Source organism: Siphateles boraxobius, unplaced genomic scaffold (assembly GCF_051911475.1).
Source record: "Siphateles boraxobius isolate OS27281-9 unplaced genomic scaffold, OSU_SipBor_1 7, whole genome shotgun sequence".
Classification (NCBI taxonomy): Eukaryota; Metazoa; Chordata; class Actinopteri; order Cypriniformes; family Leuciscidae; genus Siphateles; species Siphateles boraxobius.
The window spans coordinates 7,435,189-7,461,326 of NW_027509197.1; the positions used below are offsets into that span (position 1 = coordinate 7,435,189).

At 39.9% G+C, this 26,138-nt stretch overlaps 1 protein-coding gene across 1 annotated transcript; it reads left to right on the forward strand.

Annotated features, from left to right (window-relative positions):
• Positions 1–5,077: 5,077 nt before the first annotated feature.
• chmp2ba (charged multivesicular body protein 2Ba) lies at positions 5,078–26,048 on the forward strand. The gene is made up of 6 exons (XM_077215505.1): positions 5,078–5,259; positions 15,592–15,683; positions 18,937–19,131; positions 20,981–21,083; positions 22,929–23,035; positions 23,444–26,048. The coding sequence occupies exons 1-6, from the start codon at positions 5,226–5,228 to the stop codon at positions 23,561–23,563; spliced, it is 651 nt and encodes a 216-aa protein (XP_077071620.1). The 5' UTR covers positions 5,078–5,225; the 3' UTR covers positions 23,564–26,048.
• Positions 26,049–26,138: the final 90 nt, after the last annotated feature.

The window sequence follows — 26,138 nt, forward strand, 5'->3', positions numbered from 1 at the left end:
TAAGCCTCGCAATTCATATGGATTATTTTTATGATCTCTTTATGAACTTTTTGAAGCGTCAAAGTGGCAGTTGCGTATTTGTCAATGGAGGGACAGAAATCTTTTAGATTTCATTAAAAAGATCTTCATTTGTGTTTTGAAGATTAACGAAAGTCTTACGGGTTTGGAACGACATGAGGGTGAGTAATTAATGGCGTAATTTTCATTTTTGGGTGAACTATCCCTTTAAGCATTTATAGTGGCAGATGACAAACAGAAGTGCAGCACGTGCTTCTCATTCGTTTTGCTTCAGGCTTCTTGCTGTCAATAATGTAGTAGAGCCCAGTTGAATAGTGATGTAATAGTCAATTGACACATTATAATAATCTGATGGTTTTAAAATGAAGATTGAATGAAACCATTGTGTAGTTGTGTAAAGCATCTGTTTAAATTTCTATACACCTTTTCATTATTTGACTGTCTTCTGTCCACATAATGAGCCACAAATTGTGTTGAATTAGAGATTCATGTAAAATCTTGTATCCTCTAGAGAGCTATCATTTATAAGGTTCACAAGAACACAGAAATATCTCCAGCAGAACGAGGTAATCATGTGCATAACTGTCCCATCATGCCCTCAGGCAGTGTTAACAGTTATCTCTATGACATCAGTGAGGCGTAAGGTTTAATGGGGTTCAATTTGTGTCACGGGCAAAATCAAAGAACATCATTTCTTGGGGAAATTTAAAATCCTTCCCCAAGACAAATGGTGAAATATGTCACAGAGGTCTTAATGGGAGCATCAGCAAGCATGTCCTAGGACACAAAGATCCTCTTCACATTTTTTAATTGTTCAGAAACAATCCAGCTGGTTCAGAAATCACACGGTCACACTCGTCCTGCATTACAAATTTGAATGTTAATTGCATATGTGACTGTTAAAAGGCAGCTCATTCCAGCTGGTGTGACCACCACGGAGCAGGTCCAGATTTAGGCTTTTCATGTTAATTGGTCACCTTCATTATTGTTCATTTAAATAAATGTACCACTCTATCAGGACCATCTTCAACACTGATTGAGATTGGCCTACGAGCAGCAGATAATTGGATGTTTTAAATATGTCCCTTTTGACAAATTTGCTCACACTGTGGTGGGAAAAAAAAGCAATTAATGTCATGTTAAAAAATGTAAAGACCTCAAAAGATTGAGACAATCACACTTATCTTTTCTCTTTGAATGTCATTGAAGATATCAGATAATGTACTTTTGGTTTTGGTGAATTGTTTAAAAAAAACACTTTTAGATGCTCGTTTTTTGTCTTGAGCACACCGATCAAGTCATTCCATTATGATAATGGGATTTCATTAAAAAAGAGCTTTTTAGACACATTAAAGGTCCCATTTTAGGACACTTGGAACACAATGGCTTATCAAGCAAACCCTTTTTTGTTGATAAACCTCACAGACTCAATCACAGGTTTTTTACTCTGCTGTGCCAGCGCTTTTCGTAATTAACAGAGAATGCGGTTAATTCCCATCCATCTTTGCAGAAATTACTAATTACCTCCGTCGTTGGTCAAACCTGTGCTGGCACACAAAGTCTGTCTAGACTTTCTCTGTTTATGAAGGACTGGGTTTCCCTCTATGAAGGGCTCGTCCTCTCGATGCCCTTCTGCCTTTAATGATACTAATTCCCCATGCAAATACCTTTCATTTGCCTCAGTTGAATAATTCTGGCCTCAGTTTAACCCTGGGGCTGTAGATACGACAGTGCAGAAGAAGACCTGCCACTGGGACCCCGTTTTTTTAAGTGCGCAGCACCTCACTTGATCATTTCAAGGGCTGAGAGTGTCATTGTGTGCCACTATCCATGCATTGTACTGATTAATTATGTGGTCTTTAACAGTGTGTGTGACAAGCACTCATGCAGAATATGTCGCTGTACTCCTCTCTCTCTCTCTCTCTCTCTGTGTGTCTGTGTGTGTGTGTGTGTGTGTGTGTGTGTGTAAGGCAAACCCAACAGGGGAGATAATCTCTCATTACCCATAATCCCTGGTTGGCCCAATGCAGTATGGCAAGGGACACTCTGATGCTGTACTCTTCTTCGTGGGCAGATGGAGTGGAGTCAGTCACTTGATATATTAGCTCCCTGCCACCTAGTCCAGAACACTCAAGCAAAACGCATTCATCACCATGAAGATGTGGCCACTAAATCAGTGTGATGAGACCCAGATTCCCCTCTCCTTGTTTGCATACAGCTATACGTCTGTCTTGTTAAAAGTCATGTCTTGAACACTTGGCATAAAGATGATTTGGCAGTCTGGATCTAAGGTGATTCATTTTACAATGCATAATTCATTATGTGTTGATATCTATATAGCCTTTTCTGCATTTTTTAAAGTCAGCACGAAATTAAAATTAAAATAAAAAAATGTTTTTTTTTGTATTGTAGAATTTAATATAAGGCCACCAAATCCTTTTTAGCCAGCTGAAAACGCTATAGGCGCTCTGCTGAAAATGCCTAGCTGAACGCTTGAGAGGGCTTCGGCAGAATTATTATTATTTTTTTTCAGTTGAGAAGCTTTGCTTGCTATGGAATTACTGGTATCTTGTTACTAATATCTCATTTCCCAGATAGTTTGTTTCTGTTTCAATATAAAAATGTCGATAGAATGTAAAATGTTTGGTCTGGCTTTTGTTTTAAATTATGCTTGTTGTTGTTGTCTGGTGACAAGCAGAATCACTGTCACCCATCCGTCCAATCACAGTGGAGGAGGGGGCGGGACAAATAAAACACTGACCAACCGCCATACGGTTCTCTGATGATGTGTTTACTGGCTCGAGGTCGAGACAACCTGTCACTCACATGAGATCCACCAATAGCAAACCACAACGATCCAACAATCCAATCGATTCCCGATAGACAAAATCAAGTTCCGCCCTACATTTATTCTTCTTCGAGAAGCCGTTTCACTAAGATATAGGTCACAACAGGAAAGAAAAGACTATCACAACTTCCATTTTTCATGCTGACTTTAAATGCCAGACATGGTTTCAAAGAGAAAAGCAGAAATATAAACAAAAAGGCAAATGTTAACTTAATATGAATAGTTTTTGTATGCAAAATTGTATGATTTTTAAATGCCATGTGCAGTTATGAAGTGGCATGATCCATGTAATTCTTTATCACATGTTTTTATCATCTGTGCAACTTTTATTCCACACATTTAATGTCTTAAATTTCCTTCTGTTCCTCACACAAAGACTTCTTTGGCTAAACATCTCTTTATGTGTTCCACTTTTGAAGCAAAGTAATGACAGGATTATCATTTTTTGAGTGATCTATCCCTTTAGATAAACCTGGTTTTGATCGCACAACACAAAATGATTATCAGTGAATTCTGGATCAGTACACCTCCTCTAAACATCAACACTATAACAGTGAAAGTATCTAATTTCACAGATGAGATATCTTACTTTATATTATACTGTCTGGAAACATAGTTAGCACATTAGCATTAAACGCCTGCCAGCCTCGGGCAGTTCCACGAACAGAGCGGATAGATAAATGTTTCAGAGGGACTCTCTGTGGGACTTCTCCAAATGCACTGAGAAAGATTCTATCTAATATGAAATGGAGATTTTAATATACTTTAAAGACACCCTGTATAGCAAATAAAAGTGTAGTTTTGTCTCATTATTGCAGGGTAGAATTGGTCCGTGTGCTCGGGGCAAGATGGATCACCAGTGGGCTTATTACCATTATTAGCACATTTAGTGCTAGTCCCTGTTGCCAACCTTGCTGATTGTAGGAAAACATCTCCCTAATAACCTTAACGAGAATAACGCCCCGGGATGCGCCATGTCCTCCTCAGAGAGAGGGTATAATGTGCTGCGGGACACACATCCGCTATCCCTCCCAAAGTCACTTCTGTCTCGCTGGCTCCGGTTTCTTTGCTGTGGGGCAGTAATCTCATGTCTGCTCCACTTTACCATGCCATGAGAATTACACCCACAAGGAACTGAGCCACAAATTGTCCAGACGGATGGAGCGTAAAATTGATAAGAATATTAAATTTGCCATTGACAATGCTATAGTGTCTATAACCTGCACTGAAGTCCACTCTGTGATGGATAGCTCAAGAAGAATAAGGGTTTGGTAACACGTTAATAAAGTCTCATTTGTTAACGTTATAGTTAATGTATTACTGTAACGAACATGAACACTGAGCAATACATTACAGTATTCATTCATCTTTGTTAATGCTACAAATACAGTTCATTGTTCATGTTAGTTTACAGTGCATTAACTATTGTTAACAAATACAACTTTTGATTTCAATAATGTAACCTATTAGTAAATGTTGAAAGCATTAACTAAGATTAATGAATGCTGTAGAAGTACTGCTCATTATAGTTCATGTTAACTAATGAAACCTTATTGTAAAGTGTTACTAGTTTGTTTATATTTCAATGACAACAATTTTAGTGCTTTAACGATACATTTATTGGAATGAATCGGGGGATATATATGGTTTTGATAAATAGTGAAATTAAACTGTAAAATATAGTCAATATGCAGCTAGCTGACATGTTGATCTTTTGTTTGTTTGTATTTATTTAAAAAACACTACAATGATTCTTTACTTATTTACACATAGGCTAGGTGGCAACCAGTTTAAACAACCCAGAATTTTAATCACATTCTGCTGCCACTAGTTCAATTTAAATTGTCTTGCGGTCGGTGTGACGAATTCATTTTTTAGAGTACAAAAACTCAATTACTAGTTCATAAAAACTGTAGGTAACATAATTATAGAAGAATTGAAGAAGAAGAAAAAAAGTGGTATTAAATGAATTCCAGCATGTTACACCTCAGGACACAAGAAGCAGAAACTGCTTGAAAATTCTTGTCAATCACCCATGTGCAGTCTGAGTTTCCCTATTGCTAAAAGTGACAGGATTTCATGTCCATCAAGTGAAGCCGGATGCGTTCAGCAGGTCTGAGTATTTAGAGGAGTGAGACAGTGACCCCTACAGGACGCGTGTAGAACTGCACCTCTAACCCGCCGCGCGTGACGTCACGCCCTGCATGGCTCAATGGGATCATGTGCTGGAAAGTCAGTTGTACTGACAAACAAGGAATTCGGGACCTTTGAGTAGATCGATAGTCTGTTGAGGCAGTTAGGCAGAGAAACTAGTTTTTCTTGAATTAAAGAGATAAAACCCAGTCTAAGTTAAGTCATCATGGCATCTCTGTTTAAAAAGAAGACAGTCGACGGTAAGTCACTTTGTTAACTGTTTTATTATAGATTTTCAGGGTCATATCCCTCTTATTACACCTGTTTCACTGCTGCATCTTTTGAAACTTTATCAGCTTGTTGTTATCAACATATGACCAGTTTTTATGTTGTTTACGTAGCGAAGTCACAATTAAAAGTAAGAATATTTGCTACATAACGATGTTTTGGTTGTTAACTGTGAATGGACAATAGCATTATTTAGTGTTTCATTTAACGTTAGATTAATGACACAATTGGTATCATGTTTGTCTGTCCGTGATCTGTTATGTCTTTTATTTACATAAAAGTAGGCTAATCATAAAAGTAATGTTTTGGCACTGTTACAATAGTGAAAAAGTACTTTATTTCTTTGTAAAAAATGACAAAAGAACATAGTCACCCATCAAGATTTGTCTTAGAGCCCTTTATTAATGGGTCCTTTTTAGTTTTTTGTTTTTTTGGGTTTTTTTTTTACATTGAAACAGTTGTTGCAATCAATTTGTTTATGAAGACAATCTGCATTATTGATGTTAATTGCATCCCCACTAAAACAGACATGCACTCAATGGACAGTGCTGATTTGGCACAGTTAACTGGTTACATTAACTGGTTAGTTGCCTCAAGACTCAACTGAGCACTGTATCATTGAAACACATGCATCTGAAACTGTGCAGGTGTCTCAAAAAATAAAAATAGAAGCTTTCTTCATTCATACAAGTCATGAAGTTGAGTTTGGCTGTACTGACCTTTTCATTTTAAACATTTTTTTTTTAAATGCTGCATTTTCAACATCCTAATTTTTCTATTCTATTTTATTTTATTTATTTATTTTTTGTCTTAATCAGCTATTACAGGATAGCTATATTCAAACTCATACATGTGATATAGTCTATATAATACATGACTGATATTTATCAGTAAAGCACAAGAGTAGGTGGTAAACTGAGAATCAGTCACAGCCTTTACTCACATTGTGATGCTTTTTCCATGGTCAAGTTGAATTCCCATCATTTCCGAAGCGCTGTCCTCGTGACCTTGGTGCCAAGGTGAGTCGAGAGTCACCGTGCCAAAGTATCCTGTCAGATGGCAGAGCTGCTTTAGCTCGCCGAGTTTTGTGGACGATAACCCTCCCTCAATAGTACGTTTTCGATACGTCATCTTTTGCGTAGACTTCTACGTGTACACAAACTCTCTCATCAAGGTTAGGGATGGGCAAGTTACAAAATTATAATGATAATTAAGTACAAAAAATATATTCACACACTCTTTGTAACTTTTCTTGTACTTTTCCTGCTTTTGCACAATATTAATAAAGTTTTATTTCACTTTATTCATTTATTAGTTCTCTCCAGATTTATAATCTTAAAATGTAAAATATATAACTAACTTAACTTGTTTTTTCTTTTTATTTATACTCTTGTTTTAAATATTTTTTTGTTAATTAAAAATTTGAAAACAATTTGATATTTAACTAAGTTATTGAAAAAATTTTTTTTTTTCAAATGTTATATTTAGCTAACTTAACTTGTTTTTTATTTTTAGTTATACTCTCATGTTTAATATTTTATTATTGAAAATTTTAAAACATTTAACTAACATTGTTTTTTTTTCAGTCATATTCTCATTTTAATCCTTTTTGTTTATCGTAAATTTTAAAACGTTCAACTAAATAGTTTTTTCATTCGTCATTTTCTCATTCTTAAAATTTATTTTATATTTATCGCTTTCTAATTACTTTTTCGACTTATTTGCATATTCATTTGTTTCATTTTTTTTGTTGTTTTCTTACTTTTCCTATAATTCATTCACTCATTTACCCGACTTGTTGACTCCTATACCATATCTTTTCGCCTCTGAATTTAAATGTCACCTTTTTTAAATACAGTTAGGGAACGCTAGGGAAGGGAAGCTCACAAGACTCCACTCTTTACTGCTTTTTTTGTCCAAAAATAAAAATAATTAAACCATTGCCCTGCTAAACCACCATCTGTGGCTTCTAATATTGGCCATTTTACCTCATGGGATGTTATTGTATGATTTGGCATTCATGAGGGCACATGGTGGGCTGATTGTGTGTGTGTGTGTGTGTGTGTGTGTGTGTGTGTGTGTGTGTGTGTGTGTGTGTGTGTGTGTGTGTGTGCAGGAGAGCGTATCTTCCCTATAGGCGTTGTGGCTGCACACTCTGGCATCTAGAGGAAGAACCTGATGTTCGGTGCATGTGTTAAGTGCATGTGTTTAGCTTGTCCCTTAAATGCATGAAAACATGAAGGGCATGATTCTGCTTGCCTTGCATTCAAACAAATTTTTTCTTTTTTCTTCTCCAGGCTCATTAGAGCATATTTTACTGCAATATTCAGATCCAAAAGAGGCTGTTTTTATTCAATCTCTGATGAATTGAGAGTCAAGAAATTATTGTTCAGCTTTTTGTCCTTTGTCTATTTAAGTGCTCTTGTGTGTATATATTATAGCAATTATTTAAGGTGCCTGATCTGATTTTTTTTCTTCAAACAGAGCATACTAGTTTTTCTTAACCACAAATACTGGCCATTCAACAACAACAACAACAACAAAGCTTAAATATGAGTACAAATATTGCTAATAACCAATAATATTTACTGTGCGCATGATGTGAAAGGACTATTCGAGCTTCCGTGTTCAGCATTTTTGATGCACACTTTTGTAACGAATCATTAGAAAGTCAATCTTTTTCCTGAGATGTCGTTGCCATAATGCAACGATTATGGCATAATGTGTTGCTTTTCGTTTCCTTGCTGCGACCTTCATGCTTTCTAAGTACTCTTTTCTTTTTGTTGCAATTGTTCTGCTTATTGTACATATAAAAAAATTAAGTTTATATCAGTAGTCCCTTATTCATAATTGTGTCGGTTTACAACGTCTACCATTGTAACAATGTACACAGTGTGTTTACAGTGTGTGTAAAAAAAATATATATATATATATATATTTAAATATATATATATATATATATATATAGTACACACACACACACACACACATTATATACATATAGTTGTGTCAGAATTAATGGCACCCCTGATAAATATGATCAAAGATGGCTGTAAAAAATAAATCTGCATTATTTATTCTTTTAATCTTTCATTCATTTACATTTATTCATTTAGCTGACGCTTTTATCCAAAGCGACTTACAATTGCTATATATGTCAGAGGTCGCACGGCTCTGGAGCAACTAGGGGTTAAGTGTCTTGCTCAGGGACACATTGGTGTCTCACAGTGGATTCGAACCCGGGTCTCTCACACCAACGGCATGTATCTTATCCACTGTGCCATCGAAAAAAATGAGTGGATCATTCAAACAATTAGCAAAAATCGAACCTTTCATTGAAGTAATAAAATTTAAAATTGGGGGGAAAATCACATTACGAAACAAAGGTTCCCTTTCAAGGGAACTTCGAGCTGCGTCAAACGCTGCGGGAACGCCCCTGCGTTGTGCGTCATGAAGCACGTATGGAATCAGCCCAATGGAGAGATGAAACGTCATAGGCGGGTGACGTCATCGACCAGGAAACTATAAAGCACCCCAAAAACACAAGCGCATCAGCTTCTGTGCTTTCAGTCGCGCTACATGTGAATCTGTCCCTGTGTGATATTGTCTGTCTTACATACCCTGCACCACACAAACAATTTATCCCTATATATATATATATTGAGAGATTATGGCGGACGAACAGCAGTTTAGAAAGTGTGTTCCTCCCTGCTCGCGTTATTTAACGAGCGGGGATACACATGATCTTTGTGTTGTTTGTTTGGGAGTTCAGCATGCCCAGTTTGCTCTCGAGGGAGCAGACTGTGAGCATTGCGAGCGTTTGCCGTTAAGGACGCTCCGCTCCCGCCGGTCGCTCTTTGAGGAGAGCGGTTCGGTGCGCGCTCCCCGCGGTTCGGGTCCCGCTTCTGCCGAGGCAGAGCGGCGGCGCTTATCGTGGGGATCGCAGATGGATCTCACAGCGGGGTTTGAGACGGGCTCTGCCTTATCTCTCCCTTCACCTGTGAGATCCAGTGCCTCAGTCCCGGGTTCGGAAGCACGCGCTGCGGTTTCTTCCGCTCGGGCTGAGGCACCAATGCTGCAGCTATCCAGTTCTGAGGAACTTGATGTTGTTAGTGTTGAGGGAGATGTGGAGGATTCGCCACCCCACACTCCTAAGAGTGATGAGCTTATGGAGGTGTTAACAAGAGCTGTTGAAAAACTTAATATTGAATGGCCAGTGACTAGACAGGAGTCTGTTTCTAAATCAAAGTTGGATGAGAGATTTTTGCCGTCACGTGTGCAGCCTCCACGCCGGTGCCTGCCGTTTTTCCATGATCTCCACACCGAGGTGTCGAAATCATGGAGAAAACCGGTGTCATATAGAGTGTTTAGTCCCCAGACTTCAACATACGCTAATATTATGGGAGCCAAGGCTCATGGTTATGGTGCTTTGCCTCGTGTGGAAGAGACGCTTGCGAGCCATCTCTCCCCCGAAGCAGCATCATCTTTTAAGGCACCGGCATTACCCACCAAGCCTTTAAGAAACACTTCGGCTTTAGTGGGTAAAGCATATTCGGCAGCAGGTCAGGCTGCGTCATGTCTGCATACTATGTCAATCTTGCAGGCATACCAGGCTGATCTGCTAAGGGACATGAGTGAGAGTGAGGAGGTCAGTACTGACGTAGTTCGTGAACTGCGTCAGGCTGCTGATTTATCCCTGCGTGCCACCAGAGAATCGGCCAAATTAATGGGTCGTTCTATGGCAGCTCTGGTGGCCGCAGAAAGACATTTGTGGTTAAATCAGACTAATATTAAAGAGAGAGAAAAAGCTTTTCTTTTAGATGCTCCTCTTTCTCCCATGGGGTTGTTTGGTGATGCTGTGAATTCAGTTATCGATAAATTCCAAGAAGAAAAGAAACAAACTGCAGCTTTTAAAAAGTTTCTTCCCCTTAAAGTTCATGTCCCTGGGGCTGCTGGGCGGGAGCAGCCCCGGCCGTCTTCGAGCTCATCACATAGAGCGCAGCAGAGGCAGAGTGTCGCGTCTCGTGCTCCCCCTGCTGGACAGTGGGCTCAGCCGCGACACTCTCAGCCGAAGCCTTCTCCCAGTAGAACTGATCTGAGGACAGTTATATTGGCTAAGAAGGCTTCGGCTAAGAAGAAGTCCTGACGCCAAGCCGTTCAGGATGCTGAGGGTGGTCCCCACCGAGGCGGAAAGGTGTTCACCTCTTTTTACGGTGCCCATTCCTCCTCGGTGCCCTCAGGGGCTCGTTCTGCCAACCCCGCCTTTATGCCGGGGCACAGACGATCCCAGCGAGCGCTTTCCCGAGGGACGCTCGCTCCCTCTGAGGAGGGTCTCAGAGCGGTCAGACCAGTTGTTCCCTGCCGGTGCGCCGTTACAGGGCGCTGCGTCTGCTGCTCAAGTTACACCAGAGGCCAGTCTCGAGAGGCTGGTACCCTTAGTAGAATTTCTGGCAGAGTGGAAAAGCCTTCCAAAAATATCTCATTGGGTCCTGCAGACAGTAGAAAAGGGTTATGCTATCCAGTTCAGGTGTCGTCCACCAAAATTCAGAGGGGTTCTGCACACAGTGGTGGGCCCCGAGCAGGCTCTGGTATTGGAACAAGAGGTGAAAACGCTCCTTCAAAAAGAGGCTATAGAACGGGTTCCTCCTCCCAGTTTGGAGTCAGGTTATTACAGCCGATATTTCATCGTTCCAAAGAAGGATGGGGGGTTGCGTCCAATTTTAGACCTGCGCATATTGAATCGCTCGGTAGGGAAGCTAAAATTCAAGATGCTCACTATCAAGCAGATCGTGTCTCAAATCAGGTCCGAGGACTGGTTTGTCACGATAGATCTGAAGGACGCATATTTCCATGTGTCCATCCTTCCACAACACAGGAAGTTCCTGAGGTTCGCCTTCGGGGGCGAGGCGTACCAGTACAGGGTTCTTCCGTTTGGCCTAGCTTTATCTCCCCGCACTTTCACGAAATGCATGGATGCAGCACTAGTGCCTCTGAGGCTTCAGGGCATTCGTATTCTCAATTACATCGACGATTGGTTGATTTTAGCTCAGACCGAGCAGATGGCGGTTCGGCATCGAGATGTCGTCCTCGCTCATATCAGAAAGTTGGGGTTGAGGCTGAACGCAAAGAAAAGTGTATTATCTCCTTCCCAGAAGACCACTTTTCTGGGTGTCGTTTGGGATTCGGTATCGATGCGGGCGCGACTCTCTCCGACCCGCATCGCTTCGATTCTCTCAGCTGTGAAACAAGTGAAGCTAGGCCAGCTACTCACTGTCAAGCAGTTTCAGAGACTGTTGGGTCTGATGGCAGCAGCGTCCAACGTTATACCTTGCGGCCTGTTGTACATGAGACCGCTACAGTGGTGGCTCAGGACCAAGGGATTCTCCCCGAGGGGAAATCCGCTCCGCACGTTCAAAGTCACGCGGCGCTGCCTTCGTGCTCTGGTCATGTGGAGAGAAACTTGGTTCCTATCCAAAGGTCCTGTGCTGGGGGCTCTTTGTCGTCGCATAACGCTAACGACGGATGCTTCCCTCACAGGGTGGGGGGCGGTCATGAGTGGTCGCCCAGCCCAAGGTCTGTGGCAGGATCATCATCTTTCGTGGCACATAAATTGTCTAGAGATGTTGGCTGTGTTTCAGGCTCTGAAACACTTCCTAACAGACCTGAGAGGCCATCATGTGTTAGTTCAATCAGACAACACGTCGGTGGTCTCTTATATAAATCATCAGGGGGGCCTGCGGTCTCGCCGGCTTTACAAGTTGGCCCGTCAGATCCTCCTGTGGTCCCAAGGGAAGCTACTATCTCTGAGAGCAATGTATCTCCCTGGGTATTTGAATGTGGTAGCAGACTCCCTGTCGAGGCAGGGGCCGAGGCCAGGGGAATGGAGACTCCACCCCGAGGTGGTGGAGCTCCTTTGGTTGAGTTTCGGTCGCGCCGAGGTGGACCTATTCGCTTCCAAGGAGACCACTCATTGTCATCGGTGGTTCTCCATCACTCTTCCAGCCCCCCTGGGGTTGGATGCTATGGTGCAGCCGTGGCCGAGGTCACGTCTGTACGCCTTTCCCCCGATTGCTCTGTTACCAGGAGTTCTGGAGAGGGTCCGCCGGGACGGGGTCAGTCTACTACTAGTAGCCCCGTTCTGGCCGGCCCGAGTATGGTTTGCGGACCTGATTTCTCTCCTGGACGGTTCTCCTTTGGAGCTCCCGGTCAGGAGGGATCTACTCTCCCAGGCGGGGGGCACGATACTTCACCCCCGCCCAGAATTGTGGAAACTGTGGGCTTGGCCTCTGAGGGGGCCCAGCTCATAGACTCCGGTCTCTCAACCGAGGTTGTTGAGACCATTCTTAACTCCAGAGCTCCATCCACGAGGAAGCTTTATGCCTTGAAGTGGAAACTTTTCACTTCTTGGTGTGGAGAACACCTGCAGGACCCAGTTAACTGCCCAGTGGGTGCAGTGCTGGAATTCCTGCAGGAGCGCTTCTCCACAGGGTTATCCCCCTCCACACTAAAGGTGTATGTGGCGGCACTAGCTGCTTACCACGTCCCTTTCAGTGGAGTTTCTCTTGGGAGACACCCGCTTATAACTCGTTTCCTCCGTGGCACTTTGAGGCTGAGGCCAGCAGTTCGTACGAGGGTGCCGACTTGGGATCTGGCCATTGTATTAGAAGGTCTTTCCCTAGCTCCTTTTGAACCTATCGAAGAAGTTCCCGAGAAGTTTCTCACTTTTAAGACTATCTTTTTGCTTGCTATCTCTTCACTAAAAAGAATCGGAGATTTGCAGGCTCTGTCGGTTTCACCCTCGTGCCTGGAATTTGCACCTGGCATGGTTAAAGCTTTTCTGCATCCTAGACCAGGTTACGTTCCTAAGGTTCCTACTAATATTGTTAGACCTACGGTTCTGCAGGCTTTCTGTCCTCCTCCATTTATGTCATCGGACCAGGAGAAACTTAATTCACTCTGCCCTGTTAGGGCATTAGACGCTTATGTCCACAGAGCTGCCCTGTGGAGGAAATCAGAACAACTTTTTGTATGTTTCGGGCCACCCAGGAAGGGGTGTCCGGCGTCTAAACAGAGAATGAGCAAGTGGGTGGTTGAGGCTATCTCACTTGCTTATGAGTCGGCTGGCCAGCCTTCACCTTTGGTTGTCCGAGCTCACTCTACCAGGAGTATGGCTGCTTCTAAAGCTCTTTTGTCGGGGGTTTCCCTGAGTGATGTTTGTGATGCGGCTGGATGGTCTTCACCGCATACTTTTATTAAGTTCTATGACCTAGACTTAAGCTCTACCCCTGGGGCACAGGTGCTCTCGTCCTCTGTGCGCTAGTCTCACATGACGGTCATTTGGTCCTATGGCGACGTGGGTATTCGCGTTCCCGCAGCGTTTGACGCAGCTCGAAGTTCCCTTGAAAGGGAACGTCTCGGTTACGTATGTAACCCTAGTTCCCTGATAGGGAACGAGACGCTGCGTCGCTCCGCCATACTCCCGGCACTCCCGTTAGCGCTTCCTTCAAGCCTATCAGAAGCTAATGCGCTTGTGTTTTTGGGGTGCTTTATAGTTTCCTGGTCGATGACGTCACCCGCCTATGACGTTTCATCTCTCCATTGGGCTGATTCCATACGTGCTTCATGACGCACAACGCAGGGGCGTTCCCGCAGCGTTTGACGCAGCGTCTCGTTCCCTATCAGGGAACTAGGGTTACATACGTAACCGAGACGTTTTCCTCCGTAACACGTTGGCACCCCTTATTTGGCACCCCTAGAATTTTTCATGAATAAAATATCTCTGAAGTATATTCCCATTAATGTTTAATATTTTTAGCACACCAGGGTGACTAGGAACTTGAAATTGTCCAGCTATGAGTTCTTGTTTCATAGGAGTTTATACATGAGGAAACACAAAGGCCAAATCCATCATCCAACACAATGAGTAAAACCAAAGATTGAAGTTCTGAAGTGCAGAAAAAAATTGCTGAGCTTCACAAAAGAGAAAGTGTCTATAAGAAAATAGCTAAAGCATTGAAAACCCCCATGTCCACCATCAGTGCAATAATTAAGAAGTTCCAATCAACTAAAGATGTTATGAATCTGCCAGGAAGAGGATGTGTGTCTATATTGTCTTAATGAACGGTGAGGAGGAGAGATTGAGTGGCCAAAGACTCTCAAAGGATCACAGATGGAGAATTGCAGAGATTATTTGAGTCTTGGGGTCAGAAAGCCTAAAACCAAACAACCCCTTCATCACCACATGTTGTTTGGGAGGGTTTCAAGAAAAATCCTCCTCGCTCATCTAAAAGAAAAATCCAGCATATTCAGCTGTCAGACATGACAACTATAAAAGATAAATATTAATATTAAATATACTGCTGGATCTTTAATGTTCTGGGCCTATTTTTTTGCTGGAGGTCCTGGACATCTTGTTCAGATACATGGCATCATGGATTCTAGCAAATACCACCAGATAACAAATCAAAACCTGACAGCCTGTGCTAGAAATCTTATAATGGGCCGTGGTTGGATCTTCCATCAGGACAACGATCCGAAACAAACACATTAAAATCAACACAAATATGTGTCTCTGAGCACAAAACGAAGCTACTGCCATGGCCGTCCCAGTTCCCTGACCTGAACCCAACAGAAAATGAGTGGGCTGAACTGAAGAGAAGAAGTGCCAACATGGATCTGGGAATCTGAAGATCTGGAGAGATTCTGTATGGAGGAATGGTCTCTGATCTCTTGTCAGGTGTTCTCCAAACTTTTATCAAAAAAGTATTTAATAAAAGGGTGGCGATAATTATGGCCAACGTGTTTTGGAGAAAAAACGTTTATTTTATATTATCAATATATCAATTCTTTTACTTCCATGAAATTTTTTGAATGAAAGATCAAAATAAAAAACAATGCAGATTTATTTTTATGGCCATCTTTGATCATATTGACCAAGGATGCCAATTATTCTGACCACAATTGTGTGTGTATATATATATATATATCTATATATATATAGGCCTTTAAATGTAATTAATGTAGTAATTGGTATTACTCCGCAGTGGTAGATGGCATGTATATATACATTTATTTATTAGTTTTGCATATTGTGTAAATAAAAGTTCTGTCAGAAGTTTTCCGTTGTGAAGCATATGATAAGTCAGCCAAACGCCTTAACGTTTTGTGTGTGTGTGAATAAGATGGAGACTGAGGGAGAAGGGAAAAAAGGAGGAGAAAAAAACCTCTGTTTCAGATCAGTGAACTGTGTGAGGATTTTCCAGACGGTGTTATTGCATGTTCTTCTCTGCCCCGTCCTGTCACAGATATCATTAAAGAGCAGTCCAAAGAGCTGAGAGGCACCCAGAGACAAATCACCAGAGACAGAGCCGCCCTGGAGAGACAGGAGAGGCAAATGGTAAGTGGAACAAAGCAGTTTCATATCTGTTAACTTCAACTCCCAAAGTCCACCGCGTGCGTGTCCCTTCCAGCATCACGTGTCGCTGCTTGTGCAAGGTAGTCCCTCTTTGATTTCATTTTTATTGCTTCAAAGAATAGAGTAAGCTAATTAATAAATGTTTTGATCGTTCTGTTAATTGCATTTAGAAAAAGGTAGATTAGGTGGCCTTTATAGCTTCAAGTTAAAGCGAACATGTTCATCGCTCAATACTCATGAGGATGACTTGACTTCAGTGTTCATGTCGTCCCTTTTAAAGCTCAGAAGAATCCAACATTTCCACTCACCATTTCCATTTACGCTAATTGTTTCTATGTAAACAGAAATGTGCATAATTGCCTCCCAAAAGGGGTTCTTTTTTTCTTCATCTTTTTTGTAATTAGACATGGTTTTGCTTTATCTATTTCATTTTTTTAAATGACCTATATTGAAAGATAGCTGCAGGGCGGTCATGAGCTGCTGCTTAAATTCCCCATTTACACTTATAGTGGCGTCCCAAAGTCTGACAACACTTGAAAATCTAGGATTCAGAATCTCACTTAACTGGAAATTTAACGCCAATTTTATATGGTGGGTAAAATATATATATTTTTGTATAATTTTTGGGTAGGGGTGGGCAATGCGGTCAAATAATCATATCACAATTTTAATATTCACTATCCACAATCTTATCATGTTTCTTTTTCTTGTTGGTTTTTAAAGTTGGCATGACATGGAAGTTGCGATAATCTTTTCTTTTCTATTGTGATGAATGAAACGGCTCTCAAACAAGAAAAAATGTAGGGTGGGGCTTGATTTCGTGCATCAGAAACTGATTGGATGGCTGTTGTTTGCTATTGGATTATCTCATTTAAGTGACAGGTTGTCCCGGCCTTGCATCAGTAAACGCATCATTCGAGAAGAGAAAAGATGTCGCTGCAAAGAAGGGGAAGTTATTTTGATTAAAGATTACAAGGCACATGGATTAAAAAATAATAATGATTATGTTTAGCCCGACAAGGGAACAAAACAAAATAAAAAAGGACAGATCATTTAGGCCAAAGTAGAGGTGGGTGACTGACATGGCACAAATACAATACAACAAAATACAATAAAAGAAAGATGCTGACAAAATAAACAATACTTAAAAATGTTCAGGTACATTAGGTCTATTAAACTGTAGCATTCATATCAGAAATGTAATAATCAAAATGTAAAAATAAAATACTGCATAGTCTTCACTGTATTAAATATATATTGATTCTTATTAATGCTACAAAAGTTCTTCAGCCAAGAGCAGTGAGTGATTTTCAGTGATATTAGGCGCTGTCACTTTAAGACCTAATGCACGGATTTAATGATTTTCTTCCAGCTGTTTACGTTCACTTAAAACATAACCAAGTGTGTCTTTGTAAACCTTTGTATTTAACAGTTTAAGCGCACTAAGACGCAAAAGACAATTTCACAACCACAGAAAAATGTATGTGCGTGTAAAATCTTTTGAAAGTTTAAACTGGCAGGGCTTTAAAGGACATGGAAATAATAAAATGTGCACTGTAGGACGATACTAGCGTTCTCTCTGTACAGGCAGATCGTGGCGGCTTTTTAATATTTCACAATCTAATATCATCATATCGCATTTCCCTAACCCTGCTCAAGGTAGCATCATATCTGTCAACTGCTGGATAAATATTAGTCAACTGAATTGGGTCATACTTAGCATGATCTGTTCTCTGAAGGTAAGGGTTTTGTTTAGCACATCAGTCTCTCACTTTTATTCTAGTTTTTCAGTCCATATTGCTGCCTAGTGGCTGACGTGACAATAAAACATCTCTAATAGATGCTTCAGCTCTGTCTCACTCAGCTCTCTGTACATGAATATTTATAATAATGGCATATCATTGTTATCGTGGTGTAACAGTAAAAAATGCCCCATTCCAGTCATATTTTGATAGTGACAGACAGGCAAACATGGACAATATTCTCAGAAGCTGACACAAAAATGCCGTTGTGTTAAAGTAGGACAGTGCTGTGTGTGTGTGTGTGTGTGTGTGTGTGTGTGTGTGTGTGTGTGTGTGTGTGTGTGTGTGTGTGTGTGTGTGTGTGTGTGTGTGTGTGTGTGTGTGTGTGTGTGTGTGTGTGTGTGTGTGTGTTTTGCTTAGCAGGCATCATGTGAGGAGAGTGCAGCACCTGGACTAATGTGTGTCTCATTAGAGTTATTCTGTCTAGTATGCCTGTTTAGATGATCAGCATGTGTTTACCTGAGAGACTAACATTAACAGCACACAAGAGAAAACAGAATCTGCTGAGTTAAATGTTCAGAAGAATTGCCTGGGATTCAGATTATGGATTTAATAATAATGTCCGTCTTAAATGTGAAGTGTATTATTTCTGCACAACTTGTGGCACCAAACAGAATTGCAAAATATTATATTTTATTACACAGCTCTGTGGAATACTTGATTCTGATTGGTCACCATCCAGCGGTGTGTTATTTCCCGATAACAAATTGTAAAAACGGATAACATTGGCTCATTGTTTTAAATTTATTTTAAAATGTAATTTAGCCCTGTGATGGCAAAGCTGAATTTTCAGCATTATTACTCCAAATGTTATACTTTCTCATAACCAAAGTTTAAAGGTATAGTTCACCCAAAAATTAAAATGATTTTATCTTTCATTATTATTATTTCACCTTTAACGGTCTTCAACAAATGATTATGACTCTCCAATAATCTAACATTTCCAGTTACCAGATGCTTGTTTGAAGGGGATTTTTATTTGTAAAATCACTTTTTTTAAATAAATAATACATTTAAAAAAAAGGTTTTTATTGTAAAATCATTAGCACTGAAGTTTGTTGTAAGGTTTTGTAAGTGCAGTGAGTCTCAGGCTTTAATTCTGATGGGTCGCCCTCACTTTCACACAGTATCTCTACATACACAAACACACACTCACAGTTTCCCACACTGCATCTAATTGCTTGAAGCTCCTCAGGGCACAGAGCTGTTCTCAGACTTTTACTAATGTAAAGAAACACAGACCTCTGGGTCCAAACAAGTAAACATGGCACACATTTCAGCTGTTATGGGTTGTGGAGCTTCACAACATCATGAACATGTCTGCAGTCGTGCCTTGTCTGTGTGCCTTGTTGTTCTGTCCCAGAAGTGAAAACCCAATTTTTGTTCCTATTAGATGTAGAAACACCCATTGTTGATGTCTTTATCCTTACCAGGAAATGGAAATCAAAAAAATGGCCAAGACTGGAAACCGAGAAGCCTGCAAGATCCTGGCCAAACAGCTCGTACAGCTTAGAAAACAGAAGAACCGAACCTACGCCGTAAGCTCAAAGGTCACGTCCATGTCCACGCAGACCAAGGTCATGAACTCCCAGATGAAGATGGCTGGAGCCATGTCTACCACAGCGAAGGTAAGAGCCTCACACCTCCCGGTGGATCTGCATGACTACTGATTCAGTTTTTTCATTGCTGTAAAATGGAGGACCTTAGTGGATCCCCCTCATCACAATATTCCCTTCAACATTCCCAGTTCTCCCCCACCCACTGATGACGGCTCTGTGTTATTCACATGTAGCCCGATGTGTTCCCGGGAAGTGCTGGAAAAACAGAATCCCTTATGTAGCAAAGAACTTCAAAAGAATCCTTAAACAGGGTTTAATTATCATGTTGTTGAGGAGCTCCTTACTTCACTGGTCTCATTGTGACCCAGTTTTACAGTTTCTGCTCTACTTTTATAAAGATCTCAAATCTCACATTCTCTGTGTATTAATGCACAGTCTCCTCATTATCGTTCATTTAGAGTTTCCCATGATGCTTGTACAAAATAATAGGAGCCATGTTGTTCTTATGGAGCTTAAAATGGAACCTATGTAGCTTTCCTATGAAGAAAATGAATAAAGTAGCATATATATATATATATATATATAAGCAAGCTCTCTTAAGTACTTTGTAATAAAGATCTTACCAGAAAAAGCACCTTGTAAATTTTTTAATTTTGCTTTTGTGAATAATAAGATACTTTAAGCAACTTCTAATAGAAATGTAAACTAAAGATGTTAAAATACAATATATATTTATATATATATATATATATATAAATATTTCAAAATAGTGCTCTAAAATGGGATGATTTCGATGGTTTGAACTTCAAGAGATCATTTATAAAAGTTGTTATAAGAGCAGAATAGCATCTTGATACCAGTGTTATAATAGTATCATTGAGATACTACTATATTGTTTTTGTTTTTATATTTTTTGTTTTCATTTAATTTTTGGTTAAAGTTTTAGTAATTTTGTTGTCTTTTTTCCTATTTTAATATATATTTTATCATTTATATATTTTTTTCTAATATATAATTTTCATTAGTTATATTTCAGTATTTCAGTTTTTGTTATTTTAGTAAATTAAGTTGAGGCAACTAGATGAAATAATGTTAAAGTTTTTTTTTTTATCTTCTATTTCTTTTCACGTAATGTAGTTAATCATTAATATATTTAATCATCTACCTACCTAGCCTAATTGTTACATTTCAAATTTTGCATCAGATGGGGATAGGTTCACTTATTTTACTTCTGGAGACACTTATTTTCTTGAATAAGGAGACAATTTCACAGTCTGCACTTCTAATGCACACATTTCACGAAGCGTGTCTTATCTTTACCAATCACTACAGGCATGTCGTATCATCACATAAAATGCAATTTCAGCCAATTAAGTTCAGCCTCTGACTACTCATTGATGGGGTGTTGTTTTTCTCACACAACAGCCGTTCCTGTGCCGTTCCAGGATTCATTGTGTGTGTATCCATCCAATCTATACTGTATGAGGAAGGAAGCTATTAATATTTCCTCACCCGGCTGTATATGGTGGTATTTGTAGTCAATCATAAGCAGGTAGCTTGTGTAATAGATATGAGATGGGTGATAATAAGGCTGTGTGTAAATAATTCTCTGTAATCAGATAGGACTCTTCCTGTGTGTCTGCCCTGCCACAGTGCTAGAGACCCAGAGGGATAGTAAAACAGACATCTCTCCACGCGACCTATTTTTATGTTCTGTGTCATCTACTTACTGTACTCCCCCTCCTCACCAAATGGTGTGATGTCGAAATTTATGTTGAGCTGCATTCAAAATGTATTCGTCCGTGGTGGATTTTTGTCAGAGCTTGTGTTATTTTTATTACCGTTTTGAGCACCGTAAGGACGCTCTATTTATTCTCCGGGAAGGTGATGGATTGCTTGAACTCTTTCTGTCTCTTAGACTATGCAGACTGTCAATAAAAGAATGGACCCCAAGAAGACGCTACAGACGATGCAGGACTTCCAAAAAGAGAACTTCAAAATGGGAATGACGGAGGACATGCGTAAGTTTTAAGTTCTTCTGAAATGATGGATCTGTTATGGTTGGTTTTAGCAGTGCAAAAAACTGCTTAATGCTCTCCGGACTATGTATGATTACGGTATATGGTAAGTTTCGGTGTATTTTTTAAATTTCATAATCATCAGGAGAGCAAAATAAATAGGCTTGTCAGCACTTCCCATATTTCACTTTGCATCAAAGGCCGGGTGTCCAGTCAAGTTTGAGATAAATTATATCATTCACTTGGTAAAGCAGCCAAATTACACAAGCGCCAACCTGGACAGGCTGTGTGACATGCCCTCGTCCTCAAAAACCATTATAAAACTCATTAAGTAAAATAAAATATGAATAGAGGGAATGCACGTGACGTCACCGTTGGCCGGAGTGACTGCAGTTACGCCCACAAGTGGCAAAAAGACTGAGCGGCAGCATTGGTTTTCAGTGTGAATGCTGCGGAAAAACACACAAAACGCGTCTAAAACGGGAAAGAGCTTTGAGACTGACTGTACAACTAGATTTGACAAGAAATATGAGGAATATTTTTACAGACTACCTAAAGCTACAGAACAGAGAAGCAAATAGATCGCTGCATTTCATAGAAACAACTGGACTCCAGGCAGCGAAAGGTGGATTTGCAGTTATCATTTTTGTGTCAATATGCTGAATTTAGTGGTAAAATCATTCTCTATATATTGTATTGTTATATATTGCAGTGACAACTCATCAATCAAATATTTACCACTGTATATTCTGTATAATTTGACATTTTTAAATAAACACTGACAAAAAATTATACAAGTTTTAAGTCTCTAGACGATATGATGATATATATAACATTGATAAGTGATCACCTGGATTTAGACCTGCCTATATTGTATTTATATAAAGCGTTCACAGGCAAATTTGCTGTATGTATTTCCCCGGTGTCAAAATCAGGCACATATAAATGTCAGGAAACACGATTACTGGCTGCATGTTAATATCCATGGATCACTGGATCTTTAGTAAGTTGTAAGGAACACTATATTGAGTCCACTCTTTAGTTTAAACTGATAATCGTTTGTTTTACTTGCGTTTTCGCAGTTTCCCCTATTAAATCCAGTCACGCAGCAGTTCTTCTGCCACTCAGTCCGGCTGAGGGGGCGTGTTCCGGCGGGAAAGTGACGTTAATGCATTCCCTCTATTGGACAACATTAAAACGGGCTCATTTTGCAACAAGGACATGGTTTGTGCACACAATCAGTTCTGTGCGGTGAATTGTTGGCAATGGCAATGAAACCATTGAAATTCATTATTGTTCAATTAACAATTTTGGCACTGTTGACTCACCACTAGTTTTGAAGAACTAGACCATAACGCAAAAGTTATAGTCAACATTGTTGGCAAACACTGCCAATCTAGACAGGAAGAGATGATCTGGCCATTCTGTAAAGAGACCAACCACAGTTTATTTTATTTTTATGTGCAGTTTAAGGCGAATTGTCTCTTAGAAATCACTGAAAAAAACTGAGGAAAATGTGTATAGATAAACAATAACTTGTTGGCAAAATAAACAGTTCCTCATGATATTGAATTTATTATTTGTTAGTTAAAAATTTATGAATTTGAATTAGTTCATAATAAGTGCTTTAAACAAACTTTATCAATGATTTAATGGCCCAAACCCGGCAAACTCTGTCATATCCAGCGAGTTCATCCTCAGAAGCTCTCTTTCAACCCGATACCTTGTAAACCGTCTTTGTTTCCATGTGGATTAATTGCATCTGGATCCTGAAACAAAACCAGTTGAGAATCAGCAGACTAGATTATTCTGTCGACTTTCAACAACTTTCAAAATTTCTGTCCTCAGTCAACGATACACTGGATGAGATTTTTGATGAATCGGGCGATGAGGAAGAATGCCAGGACATCGTGAACCAGATGCTGGATGAGATCGGCATAGAGATCTCAGGAAAGGTAAGATTTGACTTTCTTTTTGTCCACCCTGTTGTCGGGACAGCCCCAGCGGCTGCTTTCAGCAGATGGCTGGACTCTGGCTGTGCCTGTGATTACTGTAGGCCTTTCTTTAGATTCATGAGATGCAGAATCATCGTATCTGATTGCAGCAGATGTGTATTCCCTTGGGCCAAAATGTAATTCTCATATTACCATATTCCCCAGATTCTTTGTCCTGTTATTCCCAAATAAAGTGATCGGGCTCTGTTGTAGTAGAACATTTGGCATAAACAATGATCATATTTGATTGGTGCTACATCTATTCCCCAATACAACAATTAAACTGAGGCTTATGCTGGTAGAGTTTTAGCACCAGGTGATCTGTGAAATCGGAAGTTTTACTGCTCTAGTAAACTATTGTTTCCGCAGATGGTAAGAGCCCCGTCAGCAGGAAAGATCCTCCCTGGCGCCTCCCCAGCAAAGTCTAAAGCAGCCACCATTTCAGACGCTGAGATCGAGAGACAGCTGAAGGCTCTGGGAATGGACTAAATCTCTTCATCCTCCACACCTGTGCACCCACTACCAACAAAAAAAGACTGAGTTCATTGTGGGAACACGGAGTGTCCAAGTAATAAATGAAGGGAAAATGTCAAGAAACATACTCTTGTTGGAGCATCGCAATGAGTCACTGGATTGGATTCATTGGTCAGATATATACAGCAGATCACAGTCTAGATGTTTTGACAAAATGCACACTCAAACTGACATTCTCTCCAAATCTGCTGCACATATTGTAGGGTTTTAAAGGCCAAGTATCTAATTTTTGTGCCACTAGTGGCTTCAAATGGAATTGCAGTGATTTGTTTTGAGCAGCATGACTGGCACAACATCATCTCAACCAATAGCGTGAGCTTGGGGCAGGGTTATCTGTTTGGGAAACCAATGGCAGATTGAGAGGGGAGGGGTTAAATAGTCAATGGGTGTGTTAAACTCGAAGTGGCGCAGCACTGAGTGAATGAATGACATGAAAGTACCGCGAGAGTGCCGCATCAAGTCGGACACACCTAATGTGAAATCGTATAGTACTTCACAAAGTAGTTGGTGAAAAACAGAATGTGAAAGGAGTAGTATGTCTGAAGTTTTCATGAAACAGTAGCCGAAAAGTCCTCTACTACTTCCTTCGACATTCACATCACAATTTCAGTGTCTGAAATCGCGTTCTGTAGTACGGTAGGTACTACATTTGGTTTGTAGTACAACTTACTTTGTGAATATTAAAAAAAAGTATGTTTTATATAGTATGAATGTGAAGTATGAATGAAATTCAAAATGAATGAAATGTGACCTACTGTGTCAGTTGTGTCACTTCACCGCCATCCATAAATTCTCTCCTGTGGCATCATGGGATCCTAAAGTGTCCATCGAATACACACTTCTGAATCTTGGCGGAAGTAGTAGATATTTAGGTTATTTTGACAACAACATTGCAAATTAATTACATGGTGAATGTCTTACTACACATTCATGCTACATAGAATGTACTTTTTTAATAGTCGCGAAGAGTTTACTTGTTCAAAAGAAGTACCTAATCACTCAGAGAGTATACGATTTCGGGGACAGCCATTATTCTGTTTGATGCCAAAAAAATTACACACTTCACTTTTAACTTAAAGGGTGCTTTTACTGTGGTAACAAATTGTCCTTTGAATCCTTCAAATGCACACCAACATTGGAATATTTTGGAACAACATGGGATTCCCATGTGTTATAGGGCTAATCATCTGAAATACGTGTTATGTTATTAAAAGATGCTCATTACGTGTATTTTTATGTCTTTTTAGGTTGTGTATGACTTAAGGAAGTAAGTTAAGGAATACAGTTTCCTTTGCAGTGAGGTTTGGTATACAATCCGTATTTCTTACACTTACATACAAACATTTGCATGAGAGTATTTGTTGATATGATAATGTGATTTAATCTAATCAACCTTGAAACAATTCAACCTTTAAGAGCATTTAACTGTTGAGTGATGATTTGGGAAGGTGAAACAAATTGTAGTTCCATAATGGTCACATTTAAACTTGAACGATGCGCAACATATGTCAGTGTTATGGAAAGGATTAATTGTTCAGGTGTTGTGGAGAAATAAATCAATGCTGTGAGTTCTTTTTTTTAATATAGTTTAATTCATACTTTAATATAATTAGGGTCTACATATGCAAGGCTGTCGTCTGGAAGTAAACAACCAATAACTTCATCTTGAACCCCATGAATCTAAGCATATGCTGTGTCCGAACATTTTAAAATGTTCTTTACACTTCAAAGTTCCTTTACAAACTGATCACTAAAAGGGTCTATGGGGAACCAAAAAAAAAAAGGTTATTCTATGGCATCACTGCAAAATTCCCCTTTTGTAACCTTTATTTGTGAGAGTGGGATTGTAGAAAGAGCCAACCATGGAGAAATTGTGGTTGATTTACGGCTGGAACACACCGCATGACTTTAGTACAGATTTGTGCCACGATTTTCAATCTGGACGAGTCAACGCTAGTTGCTGAAATTCAAAGCCAGTCTGCAGACGCTTAATCCTCTCCCATTGGAACACGTTGACTGTGTTTGATTTTGGAGAAAATAGCGTAGTGTACAAACTCTGCTTGACACTCTCATTGCATCTAGTTCCATCCATGTTTTAAGAACACACATTTGTTTCCAGGCAAATGTTTCATAGTGAATTGAACGTCTGGTAGTGTGTGATCCTCAGTCGTTTAGTGTACGATGCCCAGTTTTCTCTGTAACCATTTAAATAGTCTGCAATAATGCCTAGTGTTTTGAAGTCTGTTAATATTTTAAAAGTCGTATAGTGTATTCCAGCCTTTAGGAGAACTTTAGTTTTTCTTTTCAACTTCATCTGTATGTACTTCTCAGCACGGTCTAAAGAGGTTCGTTCATTCTAACCAACACAGTGTGTATATGAATGTACAGATTATGCTTTCATTTGATTTTCTGATTAATAAAGTACCTTCATATTTGTGAATAACTGGTGTTTAACATGTATTTCAGCATTTAACAATCAGATCATTTGTACGATCATTAAAATGCCAACTAAAAACAAGAGGGTTCCCCG